Source organism: Carcharodon carcharias, chromosome 22 (genome assembly GCF_017639515.1).
Source record: "Carcharodon carcharias isolate sCarCar2 chromosome 22, sCarCar2.pri, whole genome shotgun sequence".
In the NCBI taxonomy this organism is placed as follows: domain Eukaryota; kingdom Metazoa; phylum Chordata; class Chondrichthyes; order Lamniformes; family Lamnidae; genus Carcharodon; species Carcharodon carcharias.
In genome coordinates this window covers 1,088,395-1,114,186 of record NC_054488.1, presented here as the reverse complement: position 1 = coordinate 1,114,186, position 25,792 = coordinate 1,088,395, and the positions used below count along the sequence as shown (strand labels likewise).

The following is a 25,792-nucleotide window of genomic DNA, read 5'->3' as shown; positions in this document are numbered from 1 at the left end:
TTGTTTAATTGTTCACCAACATTCACAACCTGGATGTCCAAGAAACTGCACCACAGTTTTGCAATTGCTTCATCAAGATATGACCACAACTGTTGTGAGTGGGAGATCTGAAACAGATGCCTTTAAATCCCAGACTGGGGTCAAGTAAGGCTGTGTGATAGCCCCCATACTATTTACAATCTACCTGACAATGCATATTCACCCCATCAAAGATCAAGTGCCCTCTGGCATCAGTATTAAATACTGTCTAGATGGAAAACTCTTTGGTCATCTTTGTGCCAAAACTAAACTGACCTCCATAGATGATCTCCCCATGACCTACATTCTTAGTCTCTTCAATTCTGTATACAAGAAACTTGGCCTGTCCTTGACTGTTGCCAAAACAAAACTGATATATCAATCCACACCTGGTCAGCTAAATATTCCTACTCCCATATAGGTTGAAGGAGAAACTCTTGGAATATATTGACTACTTCCCATACGTTGGCAGTCACCTCTCTCAAAAAGACAAAGACAAAGCCATTGACAAAGGGATCCAAAACCAGAACAACTGTGCTAGTTCAGCCTTCTGAAAATTACAGCAGTGAGTCTTTGACAATAAAGATTTTCACAAGTCAACAAAAGTTCTAGTGTACTGTTACGACCGAGATGTGAGGAGTGTGCGAATTATCAAGCCCCACTACTCCACAGGCCGTACCATTAATTTCAATGTTTAATTTTCTCACCAAAAGGGCCAATTGTGTACCTATACCTGTAGTACCCAGAAGAAAAGAGACTCTGACCAGGCTTCTTTCAAAAACTCAATGATTAATTTATTTTAAGACAAATCTTCTTTTAAGAAGTTTAAAGTGTGGTTAACACACAATTGTAACTATCTATCTCTTCCTAAAGAAATCCCCCAGCACGCACGCACAAACACAGACAAACAAAGGACAGACAGATAGAGTCTCTCTGCAGAGATGGGCTTTGGAGGATGGACGTTATAAAATAAAGGATATAGTCCACAGGGTCTCGACACTGTCGACCTGGAGTTCCCTCATGTGGCCCAGGTGGATGTCTGGAAGTTCTCACCAACTGGTGTCAGCTTTGCAGGTCCAAATGTAGACTAGTTACACTCAGATGAGGATTCTCTGACTGCAGGCTGATAGCCACACACAATTTTAGGCAAGGTAGAGAGAGAGAGAGCCAGTTAAGTTAGCCTTCCTTCCTCAGCTTGTCCCCCAACAAGACTGCCTTCAGAAACCAGCAGGTTCACAACTTCAGTTTTTTCCCTCTCACCCATGTGATTTTCAGCAAGTTACCAACCTTCCTTTTCAGTTTTTTTCTCCATCAATTAAAGTGATTGCAGTTCAAAACAAACAACCAGATTTTCCTCAAATACCATAAAACTCAGGTAATTTCTTAGAAGAGGTCTGTTTGCTGACAGTTCAAGGTGAACTTATGACCTATTGAAAAAAATCCCAGGCGAACACCCAGATGTCTGGATTATGCCATGTCCTTCCATTTGTAAAAGAAAAATTCAGTCTTGCAGTAAATGACTCTAACATTACAGACCAGTCTTCATCGCCACACTCTTCACACTCTTGTACTACAGTGAGACCTTAACTGTGTATCAACAACATATAAGAACACTAGAGAAATTCCATTAGCAATGTCTCCGCTGCACCCTCCAGATCCAATTGGAGGGCCATCAAACAAATGCTAGTGACCTTGAAACCAGCTCCACAGCATTCAGGCCAAACTCGTGCAAAATTAATTGATGAACTGGACACTACCAAAAACTGTCTCCTCCACCAGGCCCTGCTCTATCAACTCTCAAATGGCCAACATTCTAGGGGAGAACAAAGAAAATGTTTCAAAGATACTCTGAAACTCTCCTTGAAGCACAGCAACATTGACCTTAATGACTAGGAGGAGCTTGTTACGAATATTCAAAATGGCAACAACTTGCCCATCAAGCTGCATCACGCTTTTGAGTACCAACATCTTAACGAATGAGGTGGAATGATAGAAAAGAAGGGAAGAAAAGGAAGCAAATTCTTCATCCTGGATCCCACTACCTCATGAGAAGTCCTGCCCAACGTGCCCAAAGATCTGTGGTTGACAATCAGCTTGTTCAGTTACACGATGACCCATGACAGAAACTCACACTCCTGAGTAGATGTCATCCTCAAATCGGGAGACAGCTAATAACGATGATCAGTCACAACTGTAGGTTGCTTGTCTTTATAATTGTGATCCGATCCATTGATTACGGGATCCATTAGCTCTGACTCTAGCATGCTGCTTCTGCTCCTTGGAATGCATGTAGACATGTGTTGAAGCTTCACCAGGTTGGTACCTCAATTTTCACATATAGCTGGTGCTGCATCGAGCATGCTTTTCTACACTGCTGATGGACATTGAAGTTCCTCACCGAGAGTACGTTCTGTAACACATTCTATAACTTTGATCTGCCAAGTGGTTTACAGCATATTATTCATTAGTTGATGAAGAGCAGTAGGTGGTAATGAACAGAAGATTTCCTTGTCCATGTACAAGGGCTAGGATTTAAGGTTTTGGGCAAGAGATGGAGGGAGAATGTGAGGCAGAACTTTTTTTATGCAATGAGTATGAGTGACCTGGAACTTGCAGCCTGGGAGGGTAGAAGAAATGAGAGACAATCAAAAATTTCAAAAGGAAATTGGATGGACACTTGAGGGAATTTTCAGGGCTATGGGAAAAGAGTGGGAGAATGGGACTTACTGATTGCTCTCGGGAGAGCTAGCATGGAGTCGATGACCCTCAGTCTCCTCTGTGCCGTATGATTGTGTAACTCTATGCTTATATTTGAGCATTGCCTGTATGAAGTTAACCTGGTGAATAACTGTCGCAAGGGCTGTGGAACCTAAGTGATGTGCTTTCATTTGCTGAAGGCCATTGAGAAAGTTCCTCATGAAAAAATACTTCAGAAACTGAAAGCATGGCTAAGCAATTGCCTTGGGGAAGGAAACATTGAATGGGGTGAAGTGGAGTGGGTTTGGGTGGTGTGTGGCAGAGAATAGTCATGGACTAATTTACATTCATAACTTGTATTCGAGGAAAATGATCAAATTTGCACACAATTTAGGGGTAATAGCAGTTGAATCTAAGAGTCAGCTAGTGAACCAAAAAATGTGTTAGATGAAATATGCAGTTGTCACATTCAGTGCAGATTAGGTCCACTTCTGAGGCACATCTTTGACATGAAAATTCGCAGAATCACAGAATCTTTACAGTGCGGAAGGAGGCCATTCAGCCCATCGAGTCTGAAAGAGCATTCAGCCTATTCCCACTCCCCTGCCTTATCCCTGTAACCTTGCACATTATTTCTTTTCAGGGAGCAATCCAATTCCCTTTTGAATACCTCGATCGAACCTGCCTCCACCACCCTCTCTGGAAGCTTGTTTCAGATTCCAACCACCCTCTGGGTGAAAAAAATTTTCCTCACATCACTTTTACTCCTTTTGCTAATTATTTTGAATCTGTGCCCTCTAGTTCTTGATGCTATCTGGAGTGGGCACAATTTCTCACTATTTACCCTGTCCATACCCCTCAGGATCTTGAATACCTCTATCAAGTCCCTTCACAGCCTTCTTTTCTCCAAGGAAAACAGTCCCAACCTCTTCTTATTCTTATAGCTACAGTTCTTTATCCCTGGAATCATTCTTGTGAATCTGCTCTGTACTCTCTCCAATGCCTTCACATCCTTCTTCAAGTATGGCACCCAGAACTAGACACAGTACTCCAGATGAGGCCTAACTAGTGTCCTATACAAGTTCAACATGACCTCCTTACTCTTGTACTCAATGCCCCTATTAATAAAGCCTAAGATACTCTCTGCTTTATTAAATGCCCTCTCAACATGCCCTGCCATCTTCAATGACCTATGTACATATACACCGAGGTCCCTCTGTTCCTGCACCTCTTTTAGAGTGTCTCCCTTTACTTTATACTGTCTGTCTATATTCTTTGTGCCAAATTGGATCACCTCATACTTCTCTGCATTGAACTTCATCTGCCACTTGTCCACCCAAGGCACCAGCACGTCAATATCCTTTTGAAGTTCAAGACTATCCCCATCACAGTTGACAACATTTCCAAACTTCATATCATCTACAAATTTTGAAATCATGCCCTGAATACCACAGTCTAGATCATTAATATATATCAGGAAGAGCAAGGGTCCCAACACTGACCCCTGGGGAACTCTACTACAAACCTTCCTCCAATCTGGAAAACAACCATTTATCACTATTCTCTGTTTCCTGTAACTCAGCCAATTTCTTATCCAAGTGCCTACTTTCCCTTTTATTCCATGATCTAGAATTTTGCTCACAAGTCTTTTGTGTGGCACTGTATCAAATACCTTTTGAAAATCCATATACACCACATCAATAGCGTTTCCTTTATCAACCTTCTCTGTTACCTCCAGCAAGTTAGTTATACATGATTTTCCCTTAATGAATCCAGGCTGGTTTTCCTTAATTATCCTGCACTTGTCTAAGTGACTGTTGATTTTATCCCATACTAAAGTTTCCAGAAGTTTCCCTGCCATTGAAGTCAAACTGACTGGTCTGTAGTTGCCGGCTTTGTCCTTGCACCCCTTTTTGAACAAGGGTGTAACATTCGCAATTCTCCAGTCCCCTGGCACCTTCCCTGTGTCTAAGGAAGACTGGAAAATTATCAGTAGTGCTCCACAATTTCCACACTCACTTTCCTCAGTACCCTTGGATGCATCTCATCTGGTCCTGGTAACTTATCTATTTTAATTAAAAGTAGCCTTTCTAACATGTCGTCCTTCCCAATTGTAAATTCTTCTAGTGTACCAGTTACCTACCTCCTCTCTCACTTTGGCCCGGGTAGCATCTTCTTTTGTAAGACAGATGTGAAGTACTCGTTCAATACCTCCGCTATTTCTCCAACCTCCACATGCAAGCCCCCTTTTTTGTCCCTAACTGGCCTTCCTCTTTCTCTTACCACACTTTTGTTATTTACATGCTTATAGAAGACCTTGGGATTCCCTTTTATGTTCACTGCCAGCCTCTTTTCATGCTCTCTCCTTGCTTTTCTTATTAGTTTTTTCACTTACCCTTCACTTCTATATTCAGTCTGATTCTCCCTTATATTTCCTACCTTACATCTATTGTACGCACACTTTTTCCTTTTCATATTCACCTCTATCTCTCTTGTCATCCAAGATTTATTTGTTCAACTTTCTCCTTCAAGGAAATATACCTTGTCCTTGCTATTTTTAGTTAAAATAGATAAGCTACCAGGACCAGATGAGATGCATCCAAGGGTACTGAAGGAAGTGAGAGTGGAAATTGCAGAGACATAGTGATAATGTTCCAGTCTTCCTTAGACACAGGGAAGGTCTCAGAGGACTTGAGAACTCTGAATGTTACACCCTTGTTCAAAAAGGGATGCAAGGACAAAGCCGGCAACTACAGGCCAGTCAGTTTGACTTCAGTGGTAGGGAAACTTCTGGAAACTATAGTTTGGGATAAAATCAACAGTCACTTAGAAAATACCTTTTCTTTGAAGGTGACCCATTGTTCAGCCACTGTCTTTTTTGCCAACATTTGATTCCAACTCACTTGACTCAGTTGAATTCCCATCCCATTGAAGTTGGCTTTCCCCCAATTAATTTTCTATGACCAACCTAAACCTTATGATACAATGATCATTGTCCCCTAGAGGCTTTCCCACTGATATTTGATCCACTTGGGCCAACTCATTCTCAGGAACCAGGTCCTCATTTTGTACTGGAAACATACTGCTGTAGAAAATTATCTTGAACACACTCCAGGAATTCTCGCCCCTCTTGTCCCTTTGCGCTATTCCTATCCCAGTCTATATTTGAATAATTGAAGTCGCCCATTATGATTACTGTATAATTCTTTCACCTCTCACTAATTTCTTTGCAAATTTGTTTCTCCACATCCTTTCCACTACTTGTTGGTCTATATACCATACAACCAATGTTATTGCACCTTTTTCATTCCTTACCTCTAGCCAGAGAGATTCTGGCCTTGACCCCTCTGGAATATCCTCTCTCTCCAGTTCTGAATCTTTAATCTATATTGTCGCCCCTACCTGCCATTTCTTCCTTCCCCATCTTTCCTAAATGCCTTGTACCCAGGAATATTTAATACCCAGTCCTGCCCTTTTTTGAGCCAGGCCTCTGTAATAGCAATAATATCATCATGCCTGTAGCTCACCAATCATATTAACCACACTCATGCATTCACATACATGTACATTTGCCCTAATTTAGGCTTTTTTACTTTCCCCTTATTCTGACCCCATCTAATGACTTAGTATTGCCTACCCTAATTCTATCAAACTCTCCAACTATTCCATCTACCTTGATACTGTTCTCTGATATGCCCTCGTTTTCAGTTGATTCTTCTTTACTTCTCACTGTCAGTTTTTTTCCTTTCCACTCTGAATATCCCATCAGGTTCCCATCCCACTGCCACTCTTGCTTAAACCCTCCCCAACAGCACTAGCAAACCGCCCCCAGCCCTCCACACCCCTGCACCCCCCATGAGGTCCCAACTGCCCTAGAACCGGTCCCAATGCATCAGAAATCTAAAGCCCACCCTCCTACTCCATTTCTCCAGCCACGTGTTGAACTGTTCAATTTTCCTATTCTTATGCTCACTAGCACGTGGCACTGGGAATAATCCTGAGATTACTGCTCTTGAGGCCCTACTTTTTAATTCCCTTCCCAACTCCCTGAATTCTGCTTTCAGGACCTCATCCCATTTCCTATCTATGTCATTGGTCCCAGTGTGGACCATGACCTCTGGCTGCTCACCCTGCCCCAGATGAATGTCCCGCAGCCACTCTGTGATATTCTTGACCCTGGCACCAGGGAGGCAACATACCATCCTGGAGTCACACCTGTGGCTACAGAGACACCTGTCTGCTCCCCTAACTTAAGAATCGCCTGCTACAATAGCACTTCCACTCTTCCTCCTCCCCTCCTGTGCAGCTGAGCCACATATGGTGCCATGGGCTTGGATCTTGCTACAGTCCTCTGAGGAACCATCTCACTCACCCGTATCCAAAATGGAAAAGCTGTTAGAGAGCAAAATAGCCTCAGGAGATTCCTACACTACCTGCCAGTTTCTCTTTGATACTCTGGCAGTTACCCATTCCTTCCCTGCCTGTGTATTTCTTAGCTGTGGTGTAGCCGCCTCCCTAAATGTGCTATCCACGTAATCCTCAGTCTTGCAAATGAAACACAGTAACTCCAGCTGCTGCTCGAGCTCCGCAACTCAAAGCTCAAGTTTCTGCAGCTGCTGACACTTCCTGCAGGTGTAGTCATCAAGGGCATTTTGTGCTTGCACAGCTTCCCATACCCTGCAGAATGCACATTCCACATGTCCGAACTACACTGACATGCATACCTTAACTTTATATAAAACATTTACCACAGTGTTTATTTACTAATTTATTTTAAACATTTTCTTAATTAATTTAGAATAATTCCTAAGTATACTACAATTTACTGTTCTTATTAAATGCTATTACCACCCACAAATACAACTAAAAGTTATCTGTTTCTTTGTTACACAGGTACGTGTTTTAGGATTTGCGCTGTTTTCCCGCACCCGACTGTCTCTCCTGTTGGGGACTGTTTTCAATCTCTTGCCTGCCTCTGCATTTACGCTGTTTTCAATTTCCTGACTACCTCACTACTTCTGCTGTTTTCGATCTCTCGATTGTCTCAGAGTTGGGAAGTACTTGCTGTCTGACTTACATTGAAGAATAAATACATTGTCACATTCGCTGGCATTTCCAATTATGTTTCAGCAACTCCTGAATCTTGACGTCAGGCCTGTTAGAGAACTCAGCATGGTGAATCTCCCCGTCTTTCAGAATTGTTGTCTATCCATTTGCTATCTGGTGTGTTTTCTCCATTTCAGGAAGAACTTGAAGAGAAGGAAAAGATGGCCATAATTGAACAGATCCTGAATGAGGTGATAGGTGGAGTGCGCACCCCACAGCAAACCCCATCTCCTATCGAAGTTCCATTCATTGAGGAAGAGGTCTTTGAGATGAAGAACCCCAAGGTAAACGTTTGGTACCTCAAAATAGTGGGAATCACAGGCTGTATTTTCAGGATGGAAGGGTTGAAGGTTCTTTGCAAAGCTTTACAACAGAAGCTGCCCAGCCATAAGTACAGTATATTCTGATGCATAGCTGACAACTAAATTAATACATATAATAAAGATTTGTGTCATAATTGAGACAGTGAACCTATGATAAAGGCGAGTTCTGCTCAAAGGCCATTGACCTGGATGGTTAACTCAGCTTCTCTCTGCACAGATGCTGTCTGATCTGCTGAATATTTCCAGCATCTTTTGTTTTTATTCTACAGTAATGACTATGATGTTGGGGACTGACATAGCACCTTTTATATAATACATTTCACTTAAAACCATAGTCCAGCGTGCTTTTTAAATCAAAATAGAGGAATTGATATCAAAAAATGGAGGGAGAGACAGGAAGGATCATTGACCTTTAGACATTAACGCTGTCTCACTCTCTCTCTCTCCATTGATGCTGCCAGACAAGCTTTCTGTTTTTATTCATATTTCCAGCATTCAAAGTATTTTGATTTTGTCTACTGTCAAGTAGTTTATTGCCAACACTGACAGCCTCAGTTCCCTTGGGATAAGTGTCCAAGTCAGTAAGAAGGAGGAGACGATGGTAAAGAAAATAAGATACGATAAAGATCCTCCCATTGTAGAACTCATTCTGATAGTATTGCACTGGAGCAGTTGCTGGGGAATTCATCTAACCGGAATTTCTGTCTTTCTCCTCTGCAGCTGCACTACAAGTATAGTATAGTGCAAAGCCTTAAGGAATTATGGAAACAGTGCTTTGTGCACAGTAAAGATGCAGAAGAAGCAGGAGATGGATCACAACCTGGAGGTGTGAGCGAGCCCACGGACAAGAACCAATCCTCCACCAAGCATCTGGAGCATCTGGACAACACAAAGCTTAAGGGCACGCCGACTAAAGGCCAATCAGTTGATGAAGCAGAGGAGCAAACCAAGCAAAGGACTCGTTCTTATAACAAGGTGATTTCTCACCGTGTGGAACATCTAGAGATCACAAAATACCCTGATAAGGGTGCATCAACCAACAAATCACCACCAGCTGATGAAGCAGAGGAGCATTCCAAACAAAGGACTCATATCCATGGCAAGGTGACTTCTCATCAATCTGAGCAAAAGCAAAGCAAGGAGAAGACCCACTCCCACGGCAAGAGGTCTGCCCACCATGTAGAAGAAAGAAAGATTGTGAAACCCCCCGAAGAAGCAATACCAACCAACAAAGCTCAATCACCTTATGAATCAGAACCTGAGTGGGACCTGTCCATCGATTCTTTCAGACAGGTGCAGTTTTCTTTGCTGCTATTTCTTGTAAATACAATATATACTTCCTTTACTGAGTTCAAGAACTTTGATGAAATCCATGTGTTCTTTTTAATTTTCCCTGTGGATGTGGGAGTTAGCTGTTGCCCGAGTTTGCTTGCTCTGAAGACATTAGTCAACACATAGTGCAGGTCAGACCAGAAAGGGCAGGTGAGGCAGCTTCCATTTCCTGAAGGACACTGGTCCACTTGTTGGGATTTTATGACAATCCAGCACCATTCATGGTCACTTTTTTGATGCTGCCCACAAGTTGCTAATGCAATGCAATAACTACTAGGTTCCCAAACTCTGGATGTATTTTTTTCTCTCACATTTTCTGTAGTTTTATAATGGTTTTGCCCTAGTTTTCAGACCACCTGTCTTCAAGGTGTGATTGTTACTGGAACCATTCTTCCATGTGAGCTCAGGCACTGAGGGATCAACAATGCTTCAGAGTATCAGGGACCCTGTGCCCCAGAGAATGTACCCACTGTGCTCAAATACTGGTGGTAGTCTGATAGGCCTGCATGCAAGGCTTATTAGGCCCGTCACACTCCACCTTTTTGGAATGAACCATAATTTTAAAAAGTACTTTCTCACTCTATTCTATATGACTTGCCCAATACCCATCGTCTCTTAACTCCTCCTAATGCTGAATGGTGGCCTATTTCTGGCAGATCCTAGCTAAAATACACAGCCTTCGTACTTTTTGCAGATTAAGAACAGTGCATGTGGAACAGCAAGAAACTTTAAATGATTTTTTAAAATTAATTCATGGGATGTGGGCATCACTGGCTAGGCCAGCATTTGCTGCCCATCTCTAATTGCCCTTGAGAAGGTGTTGGTGAGCTATCTTCTTGAACTGCTTCAGTCCATGTGTTGTAGGAACTCCCACTCTGTTGTTAGGAATGGAGTTAGAAGATTTTGACCCAGCAACAGTGAAGGAACGGCAATTTGGTTCCAGTTCAGGGTGGCGTGTGAAATGGCGGGGAACTTGCAAGTGATGGTGTTCCCATGCATCTGCTACCCTTGTCCTACTAGGTGGTAGAGGCCGTGGGTTTGGAAGGTGCTGTCAAAGGAGCCTGAGTGAGTTGCTGCAGTGCACCCTGTAGATGATACACACTGCTGCGTTGGTGGTGGAGGGAGTGAATGTTGAAGGTGGTGGATGGGGCTCCAATCAAGTGGGTTGCTTTGTCCTGGATAGAATCATAGAAAAGTTATGGTACAGAAAGAGGCCATTCAGCCCATTATGTTTGCGCCAACCAAAAAGAGAAATAAGAAAATAGCCGCTCATTTTAATCCCAATTTACAGCACTTCAGATGCATACCCAGGTACCTTTTAAATATGTTGAGCATTTCATCCTCAACCACCAACTTAGGCAGTGAATTCCAGATGCCCACCACCCTCTGGGTGAAAAAGATTTTCCTCATGTCCCCTCTAACCCTTCTACCAATCACCTTAAATCTATGCCCCCTGGTAATTGACCCCTCAGCTAGAGGAAACAAGTTTTTCCTGTCTGTCTAGGCCCCTCATAATTTCATACACCTCAACCAGGTCACCCCTTAGCCTCCTCTGTTCTAAAGTAAAGAACCTTAGCCTATCCAATCTCTCCTCATTGGTGCAATTTTCAAGCCCTGGCAGTATTCTTGTAAATCTATTTACTTTAAATGAATTTTGAATGGATGGTGTTGAGTTTCTTGAGTGTTGTTGGAGCTGCACTCATCCAAGCAAGTGGAGAGTATTCCATCACACTCCTTACTTGTGCCTTGTAGATAATGGACAGACGAGGAGTCAGGAGGTGAGTTATTGTCTGCAGAATTCCCAACTTCTGACCTACTCTTGTAGCCACAGTATTTATATGGCTAGTCCAGTTCAGTTTCTGGTCAATGGTTAACCCCAGGATGTTGATAGTGGGGGATTCAGTGAGGGTAATGCCATTGAATGTTAAGGGGTGATGGTTAGATTCTCTCTTGTTGGAGAAGGTCATTGCCTGGCACTTGCATGGCGCGAATGTTATTTCTGTGGCTACAAGAGCAGGTCGGAGGCTAGGAATCCTGTCATGAGTAACTCACCCCGTGACTCCCAAAAGCCTGTCCACCATCTACAAAGCACAAGTCAGGAGTGTGGTGGAACATTTTCCACTTGCCTGGATGAGTGCAGCTTCAATAACACCCAAGAAGCTCGACACCATCCAGGACAAAGCAGCCGACTTGATTGGCGCCCCATCTACAAACATTCACTCCCTCCTCCGCAGGGCAGCAGTGTGTACCATCTCCAAGATGCACTGGAGGAACTCACCAAGCATCCTCAGACAGCACCTTCCAAATCCACGACTACTAGCATCTAGAAGGACAAGGGCAGCAGATACATGGGAACACCACCAGCTGGAAGTTCCCCTCCAAGCCACTCACCAACCTGACTTGGAAATATATTGCTGTTCCTTCATTGTTGTTGGGTCAAAATCCTGGAACTCCCTAACAACGCTGTGGGTGTACCTATACCACATGGACTGCAGCAGCTCAAGAAGGCAGCTCACCACCACTACCTCAGGGCAATTGGGGATGGGTGATAAATGCTGGCCTGGCCAGTGATGCCCACGTCCCATGAATAAATATAAAAAAAATACTTACACGCAGTTGCCTTAAAGTTGTGTTCATGTCTCTCCGATTAATGGTTTATGTGCAGACCTTGTGGCTGCCAGTTCCCTGATCTTTAAATCGGGTAGATTTGGCAAAAAATGGAACTGGCATAATTATGGAAGCACTTGAACTGGAAGTTGTGTGTTAATGAAAGAGAGGTAGAAATTATTTTCTTTTGGAGTTTATAATGAGACCCTGTGTTTGTCTAAAACATGTTCCTGCATCAGGATGTGCTAACGTTACTGGAGAATGAGGAACAGAAGGGGAAGGCCTTGGAACAGCTCAACCTGAAGATGCTCGAACTCTCCACAGCACAAATCAATATGCAAGAGGACATTTTCTACAAAGTGCTGTAAGTGGGACTCTTTAACCTCATGATTTATTCTGTTATCCTCTTTTTTTAAATGCTAAACTTCTGATAAAATATGTGTTAATCAAAACAGTGAATGGAACAGTATTCACATGATCAGATACTTTTATCATCTGGTACCTGGTTAATTGTAACTTGGAAGTTCAAAGTTAAGTTGGCAAAATGTAGTTTTGTGTTTTAGGTAAATGCCACTTTCGATTAAGTTGAGATCACCCAACTTATTACATGTAGGAGCTTTGCCATCAGAATAGAATCATAGAATGATACAGCATAGATGGAGACCATTTGGTCCATCGCCCCTATGCTGGCTCTTTGAAAGAGCTATCCATTAAGTCCCACTTCCCTTCCCTTTCACCGTAGCCCTGTAGATTTTTCCTCTTCAAAAATTTACCCAATTCGCTTCTGACTATTATTGAGTCAGCATCCACAACCTTTAGGTGGATAGAGTTCCAGACTTCCACTACCTATTGTGTAGAAAAAGTGCTTCCTGATTTCACCCCTGAACGATCTAGCTTTCAGTTTGAGGTTATGCCCCCTAGCAAGTAGCAGAGTTTCTCTGTGTTCACATGATCAGTTCCTTTTATCATTTTAAACATTTGAGCTCCCCTCAACTTTCTAATCCAAATGGAATATAAACCAAGATAATGCAATTTAATCCTTTAAACCTAGTGTCATCCTGGCCAGTGTGCATTGCACCCCCTCCAAGACCCTTTCAAAAGTTCAGTGTCCAGAGCTGAATATAGTTCTTTTCACTGTATCTGACCAGAGTTCCATGTAACTGAAGCATAACGTGCTCACTGGAGACAGTAATATTGAATCGCTCATGGATATAGCAGGTGTATTGTCTGACTGCACCCTTATACAAATGAACTGCTTCTCCATATTTCTTTTGCTACAGCTATCAGCTTTGGCAAGAAGCAATGGATGAGCTTGTTAGTTGTTCGATGCAGCTCAGGGAAATAATGGGCCTGCCTGAAAAGGAAACTGAAGACAGTGTCACTGTGGAAGAACCCCGTAAGTTACAGGGAAAAGCTGCTTTACTGTGGACTCTGTGATTTGTTAACTCACATACATCAGGTAAAGTCATTTTAGGTGTGTTTTCTGATGTAACACGCAATAACATCCATTGTCAGTCTGCATCCTCTGCAAGCTGTAGGAGTTTTGCCTCGTGCACTGTTTCTCAAAATAGGATCTGTGGTCCCCTAGGGGGTCTGTGGAGACTTTCCAGGGGGTCCATCAAATGATCTGAAAGTGCTTACCGAGCAGAAGCTGCCTTTTGGGCGGGTGACTCCCCAGGGTGCAGTGGTCAAGGGGGCACCTTGGTGAAGAGTAAGTGAATGAACAGTGGGCAGAGGTAGGATTGGTACAAGAGAGGAGATTGGCATGCAGTGCAGCCACCATTTGCACAACACAGTCGGCTGGCTGTCTCACCGAGGAGGGGAGCGCAAATGGAAGTGTGCTGAACACAACACACAGATCAACAAATAAACCCAGAGTTACCAAAGCTGGTGGTGGGCTACAGGTGAGTTTAGCCTTGTACAAGAGAGGGGAGTTTTCTTTTAATATTTAAGAACCATATACTTAAACTCAGGAGCTGACAATACACAAGTTTGCCCAGGGTCTCATTTTAGAGGGGTGGTCCATGATCACTAATCCATCAGAAAAGAATTCCTGCAATCAAAAATGTTCGAGAACCACTGATCAAACGCAGTAGTTTCTGGGCAGTTCCCACTGAACATTGGCCTGATGTTGCCTATTGGTAGTCCCAACCATATACTCTTCCCATTGCTGTGTGACATGAAGCTAAACATTCTTTATGGTTTGTGTCTTTTATTGTCCAAAGTTTGGGCAATGTCTCTCAGTTGTCAACAGGAGTAAGTTTGATGTGCCAAACCTCAAAGCATCAAGCATTCTATTAATTTATCCTGCACACCCATTTTTGCAAGTTTCCCAGGAGGTCAAAGGTTTGTGAGTCTTTGGAATTCTCCATCACAAAGATCTGTGGATGCTCAGTCATTGAGTATATTCAAGGCAGTGATCGATTGATTTTTGGAGACTGAGGGAATAAAGGGTAAAGTGCAAGAAGGTGCATTTGAGGTAGAAGATTGGCCTTGGTCCTATTGAATGGTGGAGCAAGTTTGAAGGGTCAGATAGTTCTTGTTCTTATTCAAGTCTTGGCTACAGTCAAGAAACCTCCAGAAAATGTCATAACAGCTTGTCCTTTCAGCACAAGCTCATTAAAGAAAAGTTACTTAGGTAATATCAGCTGATGTTTCTCATAGGTTGTCTGGGTGTATGGTTTTTAGCTGCTATAGTGGGCTTGTTTAATCTGGCCTGCCCCTTTCAGATCACTGCAGAAGCACTCTTTGTGAGGAAGTAATCTGAATAGTCAGTTCCTGAGAAACAAAGTCTTGCATTTAACAACAACAACTTACATATATATATAGACCTTTAATGTAATGAAACATCCCAAAGTATTTACAGAGTCGTTATAAAACAAAGTATGACACCAACCACATAAGAAGATATTAGGTCAGGTGACCAAAAGCTTGGTCAAAGAGGTAGGCCTTAAAGGTCATAAACGAGATACAGAGGTGGAGCAGGATAGAGAGAGTCTTCCAGATATTGCGGCCCAAGCAGCTGATGGCATAGCCACCAATGGTGGAGCAATTATGACTGGGAATGCACAAAAGGCCAGGATTAGAGGAGTGTGGATACCTCAGAGGGTTGTAGAGCTGAAGGAGATTGCAGATATAGGGAGGAGTGAGACCATGGAGGGATTTGAAAACAAGGATGATAATCAAGATGTTGCTTGACAAGGAGCCAAAGTAGTTAGCGTGCACAGGGGTGATATGAGAACAGGACTTACTGTGAGTTAAGAGATGGGCAGCAGAGTTTTAGATGACCAAGGTTATGGAAGGTAGAATGTGGGAGACCAGCCAGGAGTGTATTGGAATAGTCGAGTCTAGAGGTAACAAGGGCTCGAATGAGGGTTTCAGCAGCAGATGAGCTAAAACAAGGGCAAAATCGGGTCATGTTATGGCAGTGGCAGAAAGTAGTATTAGTTATGGCATGAATGTGAGGTCGGAAGCTCATCTTGGGATCAAATGTGACACCAAGGTTTCAAACTGACTGGCTTACTTTAAAACTGTTGCCAGGGAGAGGGTGGGAGGGTGGTGGGGGGTTGGGTTTAAGGCTGGCAGACTAGGAAGAAGTATGGATTCAATCTTAGGGGGCACCATCCCCTGATCTGCAAAGGGCAGCCCTCAAAGATCCAATCCTCATCCCCCTTCCTTCCCGTCCTTTGAAGAAGGTAGTTGAAAAATTAGGTTGCTCGCTCCTACAACAAACGTTTTATGGCATTGGACAGCAGATTATCAGAGTCAATTGGTTTGGGAACAAACCTAATTGACCCTTGGTTATCTATTTGAATTTTGTGGAAGGGCTGCTGATTTTGGAGTCCAACCCCACGTTATGGGGGTGAGCTTGGGGGTGGGTGGGAAGGTGATGGGGTGAGCACCTGGCCTATTTTACGTGCCTTACCCTCTCCCCCTCCTTCCCCACCCACCCAGCAGCAGCACGTAAAATGCACCCCAAAGACTTTATATAGGGAATTCTAGAGCTTAGAACCTGGCTGGCTCAGGCATGGCACCAATGGTAGGGCAAAGGAAATCAGGGATGTTCAGGAAGAAAGAACTGAAGGATTGCCGAGACCTTGAAGGGTTGTAGGGGAAAGATAGCGAGAGTTGTAGGGCTAGAGGACTTTACAGAGATGGGGAGTTGTGGGACCCTGAAGCAATTTGAACACATGGATGAGAATTTTGAAATTGAGGTGTTATTAGACCGGGAGCCAATGCAGTTCAGTGAGTACATTTTTGAATGAGGGAACAGGACTTTGTTTAAATCAGATATCAGCAGCAGGATTTTGGATAAGCTCGTGTTTGTAGAGTGTGAAAGATGAAAGGCTAGCTAAGAGAGCATTGAAATAGTTGTGAAAGGCACTATACAAATGCAAGTTGTTATAAAGTATTCTTCATTTTCAAATAAAATGTATTCTCCCCAGACATTAATCCTACTGACCCATCCCCACAGGATAGCAAGAGTCATTTTAGCTTTAGCTGGAAACAGGTAAGCCATCCTGTCGAGTGATACAATATGAGAGGAGAGGGCCATTTGTAACACTGCCTATCAGCATCTTCCAGACAGCATTAGATGTGTGTGTTCAGCATCTGCCCTCCTCAGAACATTTCATCATCATGTCTGAGAAGGTAGGAAATTTTGTTGTGGAACTCAGTGATAGCTTATAAACTCTTTGTCCAATGTTATTCTAGGCCTATGTTGGCTTGTTGAACATTGTATATACAAAGATGTGGGTCCATTCCTGGAGGAGTCCTTGTGCAGAGTATCCGGCAATGTTGAGGCATCAGCTCATTCAAGGCCATTATCTTTTCTTTATTATTTAGAAATTTAGGTGAAAGTCCAAGACCATAGCTCAGGATTTGCTACCTATCATATAGTTGGAGAAAAGGTGTGATAAATAAAAAAGCACAGGGAAGGTGATGCCATGCTTGCTGTTGCAGAAAGTCCTGAATGGTGTACTTCATTACAGAAGGAGACAAATGGGAAGAAGTAGCATCTTTAAGACATGGCAACATACCTCTGCACAGCAAACTCACAGCTGCAGCTTTACGAGTTGGTCCCTAAATCGCTTGAGTGGCAGTCAATGTGTGAGTGTCAGTCAATGTGTGAGTGTCAGTCAATGTGTGAGTGTCAGTCAGTGTGTGAGTGTCAGTCTGTGTGTGAGTGTCAGTCAGTGTGTGAGTGTCAGTCAGTGTGTGAGTGTCAGTCAGTGTGTGAGTGTCAGTCAATGTGTGAGTGTCAGTCAATGTGTGAGTGTCAGTCAGTGTGTGAGTGTCAGTCAGTGTGTGAGTGTCAGTCAGCGTGTGAGTGTCAGTCAGCGTGTGAGTGTCAGTCAGCGTGTGAGTGTCAGTCAGCGTGTGAGTGGCAGTCAACGTGTGAGTGGCAGTCAACGTGTGAGTGGCAGTCACCGTGTGAGTGGCAGTCAATGTGTGAGTGTCAGTCAGTGTGTGAGTGTCAGTCAGTGTGTGAGTGTCAGTCAATGTGTGAGTGGCAGTCAATGTGTGAGTGACAGTCAATGTGTGAGTGGCAGTCACCGTGTGAGTGGCAGTCACCGTGTGAGTGGCAGTCAGCGTGTGTCAGTCAATGTGTGAGTGGCAGTCAATGTGTGAGTGGCAATGTGTGAGTGGCAGTCAATGTGTGAGTGGCAGTCAGGTGTGAGTGTCAGTCAGTGTGTGAGTGGCAGTCAGTGTGTGAGTGGCAGTCAGTGTGTGAGTGGCAGTCAATGTGTGAGTGTCAGTCAGTGTGTGAGTGTCAGTCAGTGTGTGAGTGTCAGTCAGTGTGTGAGTGGCAGTCAATGTGTGAGTGTCAGTCAGTGTGTGAGTGTCAGTCAGTGTGTGAGTGGCAGTCAATGTGTGAGTGGCAGTCAATGTGTGAGTATCAGTCACCGTGTGAGTGGCAGTCACCGTGTGAGTGGCAGTCAATGTGTGAGTATCAGTCACCGTGTGAGTGTCAGTCAGTGTGTGAGTGTCAGTCAATGTGTGAGTGGCAGTCAGCATGAGTGTCAGTCAGCGTGTGAGTGTCAGTCAATGTGTGAGTGTCAGTCAATGTGTGAGTGTCAGTCAATGTGTGAGTGTCAGTCAATGTGTGAGTGGCCGTCAATGTGTGAGTGGCAGTCAGCGTGTGAGTGTCATTCAGTGTGTGAGTGGCAGTCAATGTGTGAGTGGCAGTCAATGTGCGAGTGGCAGTCAGCGTGTGAGTGTCAGTCAGTGTGTGAGTGTCAGTCAGTGTGTGAGTGTCAGTCAGTGTGTGAGTGTCAGTCAGTGTGTGAGTGGCAGTCAATGTGTGAGTGTCAGTCAGTGTGTGAGTGTCAGTCAGTGTGTGAGTGTCAGTCAGTGTGTGAGTGGCAGTCAATGTGGGAGTATCAGTCACCGTGTGAGTGGCAGTCACCGTGTGAGTGGCAGTCAATGTGTGAGTATCAGTCACCGTGTGAGTGGCAGTCAGCGTGTGACTGTCAGTCAATGTGTGAGTGTCAGTCACCGTGTGAGTGTCAGTCACCGTGTGAGTGGCAGTCAATGTGTGAGTGGCAGTCACTGTGTGAGTGGCAGTCAGTGTGTGAGTGGCAGTCAGTGTGTGAGTGGCAGTCAGTGTGAGTGGCAGTCAATGTGTGAGTGGCAGTCAATGTGTGAGTGCAGTCAGCATGTGAGTGTCAGTCAGCATGTGAGTGTCAGTCAATGTGTGAGTGGCAGTCACCGTGTGAGTGGCAGTCACCGTGTGAGTGTCAGTCAGCGTGTGAGTGGCAGTCAGCGTGTGAGTGGCAGTCACCGTATGAGTGTCAGTCAGTGTGTGAGTGTCAGTCAACGTGTGAGTGGCGGTCAATGTGTAAGTGGCAGTCAACGTGTGAGTGGCTGTCAACGTGTACGCCTGGATTAGGAGGACGGCACAACTGGTCCTGGTTTCCCTAAGTTTAAGGACATGAACTGTGTTAACAAGGAAACTATGATGGCCTCATACCTTCTGATAATGTAATTAATTGGATAGCAACATTTAGAACAGCCCTTTATATGTTTCTCGTAATGAGTTTCTTCACATAAATTCAGCATGGTTTAGAAACTGTTACCCCTGTCTTTTTGGGTCAGTTAATAATGGTTATTAACTAAGGTTATTAAATAAGGATTATTTCTCACAGGAAATCTTTGGGCAGGTTGGGTAAAGTGAACTCGATGTTAAGAACATAAAATGTGAAGGAAGAAAAAGCCATAAAGTCTGTCAGTCATACTGCTTCACAGCCAGCCTATCATGGACTCTATCCACTCACTTAACCTCCTGTAGCCCATGCAAAATCTACTTTATGATGCATATGCACCAATTATTTGATTGTAAGAAATGTTCCTTCAAACATACTTACAAGGTTTTAAAATTTGCACGCACCGTTACATCTTGATGCAACTTTTTCATGGCCTCAGTTAGTGAGTTTTCTGTTCTCATGGTATTTATGGGTTTCCACATTTTTCCACCTCAGTCCTGATCCTCATGGTTATTAACTCTTCTTTTTAGGGGTATTGACTTTTTGCTGGCTGTCTGATCCACCTTCCTCAAACCCTGTGCCAGGGACAAGGAGAATAACAATGTATGCTCCTCTCAGCTTCCTAAAAATATGGAACATATTTTTGCTTCATAATTTAGAGCACTGAGTCCTGGGATTATTCTGTCACATATCTCTGAACTCACTCCTGTGCATCACCATCCTTTTGAAGGTAGGATGCCTAAAACTACAGTCTCATTGCACCATGCATTTTGCAAGATGACAAACTTTGTTGCTGACACCAAACTATGTGGCTTAGGACAAGTGTAAAGTAGCATTCGTAGAGATTGAAATTAGGCCTAGATAAATGTTAGATTATTCACACGTACAAGAGGCTGTGTGAAATCAGTACCGGGCAAGTCTAACCACACAGGGACACACTCAAGTATTAACCCTTAAAGGGCCAATGCTACAAACATTCCAGATAGGATCAGCCAACTCAACACTGAAATAAAATTGACCAAAATATCAAAATGGGAAACTTGGGGTGAGGGGAGAGGAAACCAGGGCAAAAATTCCACAAGATGCTCATGGATCATAGAAGGGACTCAGGGACTGGTAGGCACATAGGGACGAGTGTCCGTTAGCTAAATTAGAGAAGTAAAGAGATTTGGGTGTGAACATTTTGTTTCTCTGTGAATTGTGCACCACTCAGGGTGAGGGATGTTGGGGCTGACAGTGGTACACTTCTCACTTTACTACACTGGTGTTAGCATCAGTCACTGAGGTAAAACCCCAGCTACACCATTCTAGTAATATGCCTTAGAGCCAGCATTGGAAGGAATTCTTCTCTGCTCCAGTTCCCCATTTTCTATTTGACTGAACTCACTGCAAAGGTCTCTTAAAAATAAAGTTGCTTTGCAAACTCTTAATGGGCCTCCAATTTACATCAAAAACAAATTCTTTAATTCATGAAATAGATCAATGGTGAAGCTGATTTGTTGTTAGTGCAGTTTTAGCCCTTACGTTCAAAGAGAAATGCATTGCCATTGAGTTCAGAGAACAGTATCCAAGGTGATTGCAAAACCTCAGGCTCTGGACTGACTGACAGAGCTGACTTTGTTTCAAGTAGAATAAAACAAAATTGGTGTCATTATGCTGTTATTTAAAATTCTGTGATGATTATTTAATCTCAACTTGATACAGAATACAGGAGCACAAGATTATCAAGGTTTAAACAAGGCTAGAGAAAATCTTTTTCCCAAGTGTGCGGTGAGGGTCCAAAGTATGTACTTCCTGTGCTACTGCCATTTTTGAAAGAAAGCTGCTGGGTTTGAATGATAAAGGCATAGGTTTGCATAGATAATATTGGGGAGGTTAGGGAAACATTCAGTAGCCCAGAGCAAAAATGTGAATGAGTGGAATCCATTCCTAGTAGGGCAGATTGGACATGTTGTGTGTTACGTGGCCCAAATGACTTATTTTCCTTTCCACAATATGCTGCATTTATTTTTTTTTTAATTTTCTTAGTATTTTCCCAATTAATGCATACTTGACCAAACTATGTCATCTGCTTTTCCATTATCCTTTTACTAATGTTCTTGTAATAATCCAGTTCCATCTAGTGTTGAGACAGAAGATGGTTGGTAAGTAGAAACAAAAACAAAGGTAGGAAGTTGTAGAAATGTAGTGTTAAGATTAAAATAGGAATTCACTGGGATAGATGGATGGCATTGGATTTCAATTAGCTTCAATTACAAAATGAATTCAACAACAGTACCAAAGAACCAGAATCACATCAGCAGAAAAAGGTACAACAGTGACTTTTCAAGGACCGTATCACACAGCATTACATAGTATTTACAGCACGGAAACAGGCCAGTCAGTGCAGCAAGTCCATACCAATGTTAATGCTTCATATGAGTCTCTTCCCACCCTTCTTCATCTAACCCCATCAGCTTTTTCCTTCGTGTTCATCTAACTTTCCTTTAAATGCATCTATATGCTATTCACCTCAACTGCTCATTGTGGTAATGAGTTCCACTTCTGATCATCTCTGGACAAAGAAATTTCTCCTGAATTCTCTGTTGAATTTATTTTATTTATGACCCTATAATTCTTATTTCACACATAAATAGAAATGTCTTCTCTACATTTACCCTATCAAACCCTTTCAACATCATAAAGCTTTCTATCAGGTCGTTCCTCAGTCTTCTCTTTCCAAGAGAAGAGAGCCCTACATTTTTCAGTCTTTCCTGATAGTTATAACCAATCTGTTCTGGTATTGCATTATCACTTTACTATCAATAGTATTGTCACAAGTATAATTATTGACACAATCATAACTACTTATACGTAAGATGCAATGCACTTTGGGATGCCCTGAGATCATGGACTATAAATGTGGCATCATGGGGCCCTAGAAAAATTGAAGTCAGTGGGAATTGGGACTCATACCTAGTTCAACGGAAGATTGGTTGTGGTTGTTTAAGGTCCAGGACATCGTTGCTGGAGTTCCTCAGGGTAGTGTCCTAGGCCCATCCATGTTCAGCTGCTTTATCAATACCCTTCTCTCCAATATAGAGTCAGGAGTGGGGATGTTTACTGATGAATGCACAGTGTTCAGTACCATTCGCAACTCCTCAGATACTGAAGCAGTTCATGCCACTTGCATCAAGTGCTGGACAACGTTCAACAGTATTACTATTTCCAAAAGTCCCACCATCAACATCCTGGGGTTACCATTGACCAGAAACTGAACTTCACCAGCCATATAAATACTGTGGCTATAAGAGCAGTTCAGAGGCTAGGAATTCTGTGGTGAGTAACTCACCTCCTGACTCCTCAAAGCCTGTGCACCATCTACAAGGCACAAGTCATGTATCTGATGAAATATTTTCCACTTGCTTGGGTGGATGCAGCAACACTCAAGAAGCTTGACATCATCCATCTATCACCTTAAACATTCACTCCCTCCACCAATAGCACACAATGGCAGCAGTGTGTGTACCAGCTACAAGATGTATTGCAGCAACTCACCAAAGCTTCTTCAACAGCACCTTCCAAACCTGTGACCTCTACTACTCAGAAGGACAAAGGCAACAGATGCATGGGAACACCATGACTTCCGAGTTCCCCTCCAAGCCACACGTTATCCTGATTTGGAAATAGATTGTCATTCCTTTGCTGCCACTAGGTAACAAATTGGGAACTCCCTTCCTACCAATATTGTGGGTATATCTATGCATCATGGACTGCAGCAGTTCAAGAAGGCAGCTCACCATCACTCTCTCAAATTGATCAGGGCTCTCAGCAACGCTGGCCTTGTCAGCAATACTCTCATCCCATGAAAGAATAACAAAATATTAATGGCGCTAAAAGATGGAAGTTTTTCATTCTTTCTCTAGATGTGAACATTGCATTTCTACCAGAGTACTATCAACCATATTTATGTAGAATACTAGAAATCTTTAAGTCTAATGTGCCCTCTGTGTATAGTATACATCCCCCCAGTTGGGACACACATTCAAACAAAAATATTACTATTTTGTATTCATTTTAGTGTCACATATAATATGCAGCCCTTATGTTTAGAAAGTTTAATGGCAAAAAAATGAATAGACTTGAAGATTATGTCCTTGCACGTGAAGGAAACATGTGCATGTGAAACAAAATCAACTTGTTTATACTTTACAGTGAGATCAGCTAACACAAGGCTGGACAGAGCACAGGGTAAATGAAATGCATGTTCAACAACAACAATTATTTGTATTCATATAGCACCTTTAATGTAGTAAAATAATCCAAGGCACTTTGCAGAGTGTTATCAAACAAAATTCTATCACTTGAACTGTTTCCATTTTGCACAATCTGTGCCACAATGAATTCCCTAATAGTGCTTTTTAAAAAATGTACATTCATCACCAAGTTTTAAGTAAATAGTGCTATGGACATGTTTTCTTCAGGATATGTTACAGCCATCAGAGAGAGGAGGCCTTAGTGTGGTATGTAAAGGTGTATTTAATTGTGGGGAGCCATGTGAAAAACCAGTATTCCTCACAACTTTCTTTGATCAACTGACCCAATCTTTTTGCAAGGAACTAGCCTGAGATTGTCACCAACAAAATAGAATTCATCATTGAACAAGCAGTATAATCATTATATGTTGGGCTTGGCTGTGCAGTGGTAGGCTGCCCCATCTCACACTGCTGGATGTGCTGTGGTATTCTGGATAAAGGTTTTAGAATGGTTTGATTTCTCATGATTTCCTCAACAACTCCTGTTTAATGCATACTACGTTGTTCACTCTTTCTGACTTTACCACTCATCAGTCACCTGCAGTATTCCTGCTTCATCCAGTGCGAATGGTGCCAACCTTTGACTCAGTGGTAGAATTCCTGCCTCAGAATGTTCAGGGTTTGAATGCTGCTTCAGACAATGTTGGAGAATGGAGATCTGCTCTCTGACTTTCTGTCTGAGTTGACATCCCCGCATGATATACACACCTGGCGGGTTTGGGTGACCCCAGCCTCATCATATGGGCTTTGAGAGCCCATAAAAACCCTCCTTCCCAATGGGACTAACTACTCTATCAGCTGGTATAAACATGGTTTATGGAGTGTTCCTATATCAGCCTGTCAGATGGTTAATCAACCAAAATTCTCCCACTGCTACACATTGTTCCCTAAGGGAAGAGCATAAGGAAAGGAAAATAGTTGGCCTGTGAATCCCCCACTGATCTCCAAGTGTGAAAATATTGTGAGGGACTAAGACTGTACATTTTTATAAAATATCTCTAGATATGCTCATCGTTATTTCTAAAAGAACAAAAGAAACCATTTGGCAATTTTAGGAAAACCCATACCTCATTACCTCTACTGAACCTCTCTGGACTGTACAGCCCAACTTCAAAGAGAGCTGTACAAATGCCATCTGCAGTTAATAACCCAGGCTGGCTGGAAGGAGCTGGATCGTCTGCTAAGAAAAAGACCCCACAACCTTCCTTTCAATTCCTAATGGCTGGGACATTTACCAGTCTTTGGCATCCAGACGATGGTGCCAACCTTTTTCAGAAATGGTGGGGAGGTGGGAGTGATGTGAGATGGGCCTTCAGCTTGTGGAACAACTAATATTGCCTTGCTGAACTGCATAGCTCAGTTTGCTGTTCACCATCTGACTAGCAGCTTCACAGAAAGACTGAGCTCTGCGCAGTTTGAACACCTAGGCCCATCTACACTGTTCCTGCTGGAAATTCTGTACCATTGCCTAAAGATTGATTCATCCCTGCATGCCAACCTCATCGTGTGAATTCAACAACACTGAAAAAATGATTTCTACGATGTTGGTTTTCAGCCCACCAAACTCTGTGAAGGAGTACCTCATTGGGCTTTGATTCTGGACTCTGGAACTCACATGAACCTATATCTAGTTTCTCTGTAGTCTCTGCGCTGTAAAACACTTTTCTTTATCCCTCTCTTTACTGTCTGAGTGTGACCTTCCTTTCACGGTTTTGTTTTAGTTCATCCTATCTCGAGTTTGCTGTGGGGCTATTAATAGAAAATTGGATCACACAAAAACCAAGGGTTTGGGAAATATGCCACTGCTTATAAAGAGGGAAACAGATCAAACACCTTTCTGTTTACGGACGGGTGGTAAGAGGACGAATTAGTGCTGTTTACATTAATCTCCCTCCTGTCCATTACAATATGGAAACAGTGCCAAACGCACTGTTGTGGCAAACAGTGGCAAATAAATGGTAGCTCCAGGAGGGAGCGCTCACCAAAGAAGTTTTTTCCCTGAGAGTTAAGAGTGTTGTGTAATTCTATATAAATGCAGAAATGAGCCATCGAGTTGCAGCTTTACCTCCAAAATAAACAGTATAACCATCAACTTGATGAACAGATTGGATTAGAGAATTTAGTTTTATCATGTTCCTTCAATGTCTTTAAACCACAGAGAAGCATTTTCAAGAGATCGCCATAAGCTTGAGTGTTTCTGATCCATGATTAACAGTTGCCTGCTTTAGACACCTCTTTTAACGCAACCACAAAAAAACAAACTTCTATAAAATCAGCAAAATTGGACTCTTTGGTTATTCTGGAATTAGGGTCGACAACACCAAAGAATGATATTTCTTTCCTTTCTCTTGACAAATATCATCATGGCCCTTATCTCTGAGTGCGAATGTTGTAGGATTTTTAAAAATTCACTCACAAATGAGGGCAT

General features: G+C 42.9%; 1 protein-coding gene across 2 annotated transcripts in view; it reads left to right on the top strand.

Moving 5' to 3' along the window:
• LOC121293897 (mycbp associated protein) overlaps nucleotides 1-25,792 on the top strand; it is a 271,885-nt gene that overhangs the window by 55,582 nt on the left and 190,511 nt on the right. For both annotated transcript variants that reach the window (XM_041217342.1, XM_041217343.1), the window contains exons 13-16: nucleotides 7,959-8,105; nucleotides 8,865-9,437; nucleotides 12,323-12,447; nucleotides 13,364-13,479. In XM_041217342.1, coding sequence (XP_041073276.1) covers nucleotides 7,959-8,105; nucleotides 8,865-9,437; nucleotides 12,323-12,447; nucleotides 13,364-13,479 — 961 coding nt within the window. The remainder of the gene's footprint in view (nucleotides 1-7,958; nucleotides 8,106-8,864; nucleotides 9,438-12,322; nucleotides 12,448-13,363; nucleotides 13,480-25,792) is intronic.